We start from the raw sequence: 8835 nt of genomic DNA, 5'->3' as shown, positions 1-8835 counted from the left end.
TCTTAACTCAAATTCTGCTGCTCTTATTTTCCTCATTGTACATATCTTCTTATTTTTACTTTTTATATTGTTTACTTGAATGTTATGTTTGTCTGTGGACCAAATTGGTTAAAATGTCTTGTTGTCACCGTGGGATAGAGGGAAACGCAATTTCGATTTCTTTGTATGTTTTGACATGTGAAGAAATTGACAATAAAGCTGACTTTGACTTTGACTATACACCCCCCTATGTGAAAATGCAAGGGCATAAGTACCCCCCATGTTAAAATAAGTGTCCTCATCTATGTAATAATTTCAATTCAATTCAATTTTATTTATAGTATCAATTCATAACAAGAGTTATCTCAAGACACTTTACAGATAGACCACACTCCAGAATTTACAAGGACCCAACAGTTCTAATAGTTTCCTCCAGAGCATGCAACAGTGCGACAGTGGCGAGGAAAAACTTTAATAACTGGCCTTTAATAATAAAAATATGCCTGCCTCTATGGGAATTTAACATGTATACTTATATACTATACACATGGGTGTATCCTTATGCCCCCTGTATTTTAAGGAAGTACATTGATTTATTTACAATACATTATTCATTTACAAATAAAATTGGTGTCCTTAAAAGGTTGAATTTTCCTAATTTTTTTAATTAAGGCATTAAGATTTATTTACAAAATATGTTTTTTTTATTCCTCTTTTTAATTAACTTTAGCATGGGGGTGTAAACTTATTCAAGCCACTGTATGTGAGGAATATCTGTAACAAACTGCTGTGGGGTATTTAATTTACTGTACTATGTACTTTATTTTATTTATTTATGTATGTACCTTTATGTTGTCGATGGAGCCTTGTTGCTTTGCGAAATGAAATGTATTATCCTTACGAGAATTTGTTATGTAATTTGAAATTAAGTTTAATAATTTTTTTTTAAAAAGACTGCAGTGGTTTTACCGAACTTTTCTTTTCGATGTCGTCTTTATTTTCAGACATCGATGTTTTTAAATGTGTCCCCTGATTTATCTTCCATTCTTCTTGTGTGTTAATATTTTGGGTGTCTGTGGTCTTCAGGCTCTCTTCATGCCGCGCGCCATGAGGCAGGCGAACACCGTCATCACCATCTTGGGTTTGATTTCCACCAGGTCCTCCGGCAGCGCGTACACCCGGGCACCAATCTTCCTCGCCATGGAGATGGCGTACCTGGTAACACAAGCACGCAGTGATGAGAACAATGTTTCTCTCTCTACACCGCCTTCACAATCACTTTGGGACGTTGTTTGACATGCAATACTATGAATTGTTTTATTTTTTTCCACATGCTATACTATGATTCATCAGAATCCGCTGTGCAGTGACTCAACCCGTTCTCACTTCAAACGTAAAAGACAGTATAAAAAAATAATCAGCGTCTAATACGATTATGTTGTTTTTCAGTTAGATCTGACTGTCAAACTGGATGCTAAAATAAAGTTCTGTGGCGTTCACTGTTTGAGAGTTTACCTTTGCCAGACCAACAAAGATAGAAATCAAATCCCATCCATACAGAGATAGTAGTATACAGCTGTTAGAAATCATATCACCATACAGAGATAGTGGTATACAGCTGTTAGACATCCTATCACCATACAGAGATAGTAGTATACAGCTGTTAGACATCCTATCACCATACAGGGATAGTAGTATACAGCTGTTAGACATCCTATCACCATACAGAGATAGTAGTATACAGCTGTTAGACATCCTATCACCATACAGGGATAGTAGTATACAGCTGTTAGACATCCTATCACCATACAGGGATAGTAGTATACAGCTGTTAGACATCCTATCACCATACAGGGATAGTAGTATACAGCTGTTAGACATCCTATCACCATACAGGGATAGTAGTATACAGCTGTTAGACATCATATCACTCATACAGGGATAGTAGATACAGTGTTGACATCCTATCATATACAGAGATAGTGGTATACAGCTGTTAGACATTATATCATCATACAGGGATAGTAGTATACAGCTGTTACATCATATCATATACAGAGATAGTGGGTATACAGCTGTTAGACATCATATCATCATACAGGATAGTAGTATACAGCTGTTAGACATCCTATCAACATACAGAGATAGTAGTATACAGCTGTTAGACATCATATCATCATACGATGATAGCATACAGCTGTTAGACATCATTCATCATACAGGAATAGTGGTATACAGCTGGTAGACATTCACACCATACAGGGATAGTATGTATAAGCTGTAGACATACTGTCATCCAAAGAGATAGGAGTTACAGCTGTTAGACATCCTATCGCCATACAGGGATAGTAGTATACAGCTTTAGACATCTATCGCCATACAGGGATAGTAGTATACAGCTGTTAGACATCCTATCACCATACAGGGATAGTAGTATACAGCTGTTAGACATCATATCACTATACAGGGATAGTAGTATACAGCTGTTAGACATCTATCACCATACAGGGATAGTAGTATACAGCTGTTAGACATCCTATCACCTACAGGATAGTATTACAGCTGTTAGAATCCTATCACCATACAGGGATAGTAGTATAGCTGTAGAATCTATCACCATACAGGGATAGTAGTATTCAGCTGTTAGACATCATATCACCATACAGGGATAGTAGTATACAGCTGTTAGACATATTATACACCATACAGGGATAGTATACAGCTGTTAGACATCTGTCACATACAGGATAGTAGTATACAGCTGTGACGCCTGTCTCATACCAGAGATAGTCGTATACAGCTGAGACATCCGATCACCATACGAGAGATAGTAGTATACGCTGTTAGACATCCATCACATACAGGGATAGTAGCATACAGTGTAGACACATATCACCATACAGAGATAGTAGCATACAGCTGTTAGACTTCTATCACATACAGGGATAGTAGTATACAGCTGTTAGACATACTATCACCATACGAGGATAGTAGTATACAGCGTTTAGACATCCTATCACCTACAGAGATAGTAGTATACAGCTGTTAGACATCCTATCATATACAGGGATAGTAGTATAACAGCTGTTAGACATCTATCAACAGAGATGTAGCATACAGCTGTTAGAAATACTACCCCATACAGAGTAGTAGTATACAGCTGTTAGACATTCCTATACATCATACGAGATAGTAGTATACAGCTGTTAGACATCCTATCATCATACAGGGATAGTAGCATACAGCTGTTAGACATCCTATCATCATACAGGGATAGTAGTATACAGCTGTTAGACATCATATCATCATACAGAGATAGTAGTATACAGCTGTTAGACATCCTATCACCATACAGAGATAGTAGTATACAGCTGTTAAAACATAATAAAATATATAACCCACTGGTATCAGATCAGGACTTGGTATCGGCCAATACGCAAGTTCAGGAATAAGAATCGTATCAGGAGGGGAAAAAAAAGGTATCGGACTCCGATACCATGTCTTTTTTGACATATGACATACATACAAAACTTGCTACATCTAAATGATCCGGTCCCATTAAATGAATTTAAGGCCATGTTAAAATGCCATGTAACTCAAAAATCTAACTGCCACATGTGACCTGTTCCTTTCCTCTAGGTGTGATGCCTGTGTGTTTTGACTATGCTGTATTTCTATATGCTGTATTTCTACGTGCTGTATTTCTACGTGCTGTATTCCTACGTGCTACATTCCTACGTGTTGCATTCCTACGTGCTGTATTCCTACGTGTTGTATTCCTACGTGCTGCATTCCTACGTGCTGTATTCCTACGTGCTGTATTCCTACGTGTTGCATTCCTACGAGCTGCATTTCTACGTGCTGTATTTCTACATGCTGTATTCCTACGTGTTGTATTCCTACGTGTTGTATTCCTACATGCTGTATTCCTACATGCTGTATTTCTACATGCTGTATTCCTACATGCTGTATTCCTATATGCTTTATTTCTATTTAAATTGTAGCTGGTGTGCCGTCTTGGCCAGGTCTCCCTCGGAAAAAAGATTTCAATCTCAAGTGATTTTCTGGTTAAATAAAGGTTAAATGAATAAAAAATAACATCAGATTATTAGTGAAGAGACGCGTTCCTACTTTGCGTTGTTGAGTTTCTCGTCCTCCGTCAGGTCTTCTGTCTTCAACAGGTCGTAGCGGATCGATCCGGGCTGGATGGAGTCGATCAGGTCCAGTACCGGCATGCTGCTGCTGATGGACAGGTCCTACACACACACACACACACACACACACAGAAACACAAACAGGCAAACACACACACAATTGAATCCTCCTTCCGTTACCACCACAGACACGGAGCTGCTCGGCCAGCGGCGCCAGAACACTTCATCATGAACTATATTAATGAAAAACAAGCTCAGAATGAAAAAGCAGCATTGTAATGTCATCACACCTTAAAGCCGGAGATTTTGTGTTTCCCGGCGTGTGTGAGAGTGTCGTTGACCCAGGACACAATGGTGTCGTCGGTCACCTTCTGCCCATCGCCCAGGTCCTCCAGGATGTTCAACGTGTATCTGAGGGAGCAGACAGCAGCTTTCAAAATAAAAAGCCTTCACCTGCCCCGGTGGTAGCAGTATACCCTCTAAGGGAAGGTTTTTTTTCTTTTTAAAAGGTGCCCCTAACAGCTAGCCAATAAGAGCCAGGCTATCAGCCTCCTTTACCCAGCTCATGAATATTAATGACCTCAGGCAACATGACGTCAGACTGACCAGCTGTTGTGATTGGCCTGATTTCTCCTCTTTTTTCTTTTCAGTGGCTAGAGCTGACACACACACACCTCTGTAAAGAAAATGACACTAGAACGAGAAATTCAAGATGGGAGACTAACAGCTAACACACAGAGACACACGCACACCTTACTAGAATGTCCCATTTCACACATCTGTACTTGTCTTTTAACTTTTGTGATGGAAACTGAACTGAAGAGTTGTTACCTCCTCATGAGCTGCCAGAGCAGAGCGAGGGTGAGGGTTCGATTCCCGGTGTTCAGGTCCTGCCCGGCGATGCCCACCAGAGAGAACTTGGCCACGTCCTTTCCTAACTTGACTGCGTAGTTACAGTTCTCCAGCTGTGACAGACAGAGATTAAACTTCAGTTTCAGTTCTCTCAAAATGAATTTAAATATATAACCCCAGTGGTCCCCTAACACTGTATCTGAAGTCTCTTTTACATAGACCTTAGTGGTCCCCTAATACTGTAGCGTAGTCCTCTCGGGGTTCATCGACCTTTTGGTCCCCTAATACTGTATCTGAAGTTCTTTAATAGACCGTTAGTGGGTACCTAATACTGTATCTGAAGTCTCTCTTTTATTATCGAATGTATGGTCCCCTAATGACTGTTATCTAGTCTCTTTTATATAGACCTTAGTGGTCCCTATCTGTATCTGAAGTCTCTTTTAATAGACACTTATGGGTCCCCTAATCTGATCTGAAGTCTCTTTTAATAGCCTAGTGTCCCCTATACTGTATCTGAAGTCGCTTTTATATAGACTTAGTGGTCCCCTAATACCTGTATCCTGGTATCTCTTTTATATGAGACTTTAGTGTCCCATACGTATACTTAAGTCTCTTTTATATAGACCTTAGTGGTCCCTAATACGTTATCTGAAGTCCTCCTTTTATATAGACTTTAGTGTCCCTATCTGTATCTGAAGTCTCTTATATAGACCTTAGTGGTCCTAATACTGTACCTGAAATCTCTTTATAGACCATTAGTGGTCCCTAAAGTACATAGGAAGTCTCTCTTTATAATAGACCTATGGCGCCTAATACTGTACCTGAAGTCTCTTTTATATAGACCTTAGTGGTCCCATAATACTGTCTCTGAAGTCTTTTTCCCAAAATTCAGCCTTGGTGCAATTGCAGATAACTTCTGCTAGGATTTGACACTATGAATAAAATTTAATAGAAAACTACGTGCTACGTGTTTTTTATTGACAGAAGCCTTGTTTTGGATTGTGTGTGTGTGTGTGTGTGTGAGTGTGTGTGTGCGCGCGCTGTTGTACCTTCTTCATGTTGCTGCCCAGTTTGGGGTAGGGGGGCTTGTTGACTTGGTCCCAGTCCACTCGGACCTTTATCTTCTCGTACAACTGAAAGATCACCAGGGCGTCATCAATGTCTCTGTAACACACACACATGCAGGCAGGTGCACACACGAATGCGCACACACATATAGACACACACACACACACACACACACACACACACACAAAGGCGCGCACACACACACACACACACACAGACACGCACGCACACATGCGTATACACACAGACACAAAGGCGCATACAAACACACACACATGTCTTTTAAGTCACGCCCTGAAGAAAGCTGTCTGTGCCGCTACACATATTCTTTTTTTCTAGAGCTAGATATTAGACATTTCCCGAACTATCGGTATCGGCATTTATAATGGCCGATAAAAATAAACATATTAGCGTTGCATAGTCTGTCCACCAGAGGACGCTCTACAACGTCCCTGTTAGTGATGGTATTGCATAGTCTGTCCACCAGAGGACGCTCTACAACGTCCCTGTTAGTGATGGCGTTGCATAGTCTGTCCACCAGAGGACGCTCTACAACGTCCCTGTTAGTGATGGCGTTGCATAGTCTGTCCACCAGAGGACGCTCTACAACGTCCCTGTTGACAACACTGATTATATATTTGTTAATGTGTTTTTGTTCAAAGGACTTTAAGTTTCATATCTTAAGTTTGTATTTTAACACATTTCATTCATCCGAACTTTAATACAGTTGGATGTCCTATTGTGACAATAAAAAATATTATCATATTATTTTAGTGAGAACTCATAAATAACTACAAAAAACTAATGTTAGGGAGGGGATTAGTTTTTTTTTTTTATATATACTATATCAACCGATATATCGGAATAGTGGATTTTTAAATAACCAAATATTTGTATCGTATCGGCCTTAAAAATTCTCTATCTGTCGGGCTCTAGCTGCTTCTCCCTATGTCTTTTAAATAAAATACCAGTGAAATAAAGGCTTTTTAAAAAATGTTGAAGAAGAGTGCCTTGGATTTCCCTTTTTTCTATACTTAACTGAATTCCCGACCCCAAAGAGCACCTGCAAACATCTGACTGAACTTTCTGAGCACCCTAGACTTTTTTTGTTTTTCCACCTAAGTCTTTTATTTATTATTTTACCTGCTTCCTTTTTCAAAGGCAGGAAGCGATTTAGTGTTTTAGAGAAGAAGAGTAGCACAACGGAGAATATTTATGGAATGGAAATCCTCTACACCACCAAAAGCCTCCATGTGGCTTTCTGATATTATGATGTTTCTAAAAATAGAAAAAAATCAAATACTCCCTTAGAGGATCATCCAGAAAATTTTACAAAAAATGGGACGCTTTACATCTTACCCTGAAAGACTTACTACTCTTCCCTCTTTTCATAACTGCTTGGGATGGAAGGATGATAGAGCACAATGACATTATACGCTATCACGAGTAATAGAAGAAAGGTGGTTTTGTCTGTCATTTTTTAAATAGTATTTGATTTATTAATTAATTTTTCCTTTTATTTATTCATTTATTTATTTAATCATTTATTTTTATTTCATTTTATTTTATTTTATTTTATTTATTTTTTGTTTCTTTGTATGTCCTTTTCTCGGCATAAGGGTTTGTAGTGGGTAGGACGGGATTAATAGAAAGATGTCTTGTTAAAATTGACATTGTAATGTTGGACTGTATATTGTACTTTTTTCTAAAACAATAAAAACACTTGTAAAAACATTTAAAAACATTTAAAAAAAGATGAAGAGTGCGTCTTCTTACGCGTAGAGGTGGTTGACCCGAGGGTTGACCCCTAGCGAGTTCATCCAGTTCCTGAAGGTCCGTTCCTCCCTGGTTTCCCCTGGATGAACAACATCGGTGAAATACCAACAGAAGAGGTGTACAGATAACAAGTCGGGGTATATGTCTACGCAAAGTCATGATATCCCGTTGAAATGACAAAACAAATCTTTCTCTTACAGGCTCAGATTATTAATCTAAGTGTCTAAGAGTAAGATCCTTTTAGTTTAACATGAAACAGACCTGAAATCACCATCACCAAACCCACCAGACTCTATGTAACTAATCAGTACTTTTAGCATGTATAGAGCCAGACTCCATGTAAATAATCAGGACTTTTAGCGTGTATAGAGCCAGGCTCTATGTAAATAATCAGGACTTTTAGCGTGTATGGAGCCAGCATATCTCCACATGTAAATGGGTGAATTAAGAGTTTATTTTAACCAGATCAGAGTGGTGATTGGTGGAACAGTGGAAAGATGAACCAAGACGGCTTTTGGTAGTTTTATTTTGTTTTATTTACTTTGAATGAAGTGAGTTTTACAATGTTAAAGTCCTAATTATTTACATGGAGTCTGGTGGGTTTGGTAATGGGTACTTAGGGACTTCCATGTTGAACTAAAAGGATCTTACTCTTTAACAAAAAACTCTCTCTGTAGGGATCCTTTCCATAATATTGTCAGGCATTTAGAATAATAATTTGAGCCTGTCAGCCGCAAAACAGGACTTTTAGTGACTTTTAGTGGACGTAACTGATCCACATCGCAATGCGCAATTAGACACAAAAACATGGGACATAACATAAAGTTATCCTTTAATGTTGGACAATAATCTGTGTGCATTTGATATTCTTTTTCATGCTTGATGGGAAAACATCTGCTTCTTTGATATGGGAACTTATATTAAAAGATTAATAGAGATACTTCATTATATTTAAATATAAAAACATATATATATATATATTTAACCCTCATGTTGTCCTTGGGTC

The 8835-nt window shown here is 38.5% G+C and overlaps 2 protein-coding genes across 2 annotated transcripts in view; one reads left to right on the top strand and one right to left on the bottom strand.

Annotated features, from left to right (window-relative positions):
• The window catches only part of lcp1 (lymphocyte cytosolic protein 1 (L-plastin)), a 41608-nt gene continuing 32773 nt past the window's right edge, over positions 1–8835 (bottom strand). Inside the window, exons 11-16 of the mRNA XM_032511199.1 lie at positions 7830–7908; positions 6035–6149; positions 4965–5098; positions 4424–4544; positions 4111–4235; positions 1–1194 (exon numbers count right to left, since the gene is read on the bottom strand). Of these exons, the coding sequence (XP_032367090.1) occupies positions 1062–1194; positions 4111–4235; positions 4424–4544; positions 4965–5098; positions 6035–6149; positions 7830–7908 (707 nt within the window). The 3' untranslated portion in view covers positions 1–1061. The remainder of the gene's footprint in view (positions 1195–4110; positions 4236–4423; positions 4545–4964; positions 5099–6034; positions 6150–7829; positions 7909–8835) is intronic.
• On the top strand, positions 3650–3976 carry LOC116686229 (keratin-associated protein 4-3-like; the record flags this gene model as incomplete). Its single annotated transcript, XM_032511204.1, has 1 exon — positions 3650–3976. A coding segment is annotated over one exon (327 nt), but the record flags the coding sequence as incomplete, so codon positions are not given.

Source organism: Etheostoma spectabile, unplaced genomic scaffold (assembly GCF_008692095.1).
Source record: "Etheostoma spectabile isolate EspeVRDwgs_2016 unplaced genomic scaffold, UIUC_Espe_1.0 scaffold333, whole genome shotgun sequence".
NCBI classification, from domain to species: domain Eukaryota; kingdom Metazoa; phylum Chordata; class Actinopteri; order Perciformes; family Percidae; genus Etheostoma; species Etheostoma spectabile.
The sequence above is the reverse complement of the archived record's forward strand: the minus strand, read 5'-3'. Positions and strand labels throughout refer to the sequence as shown.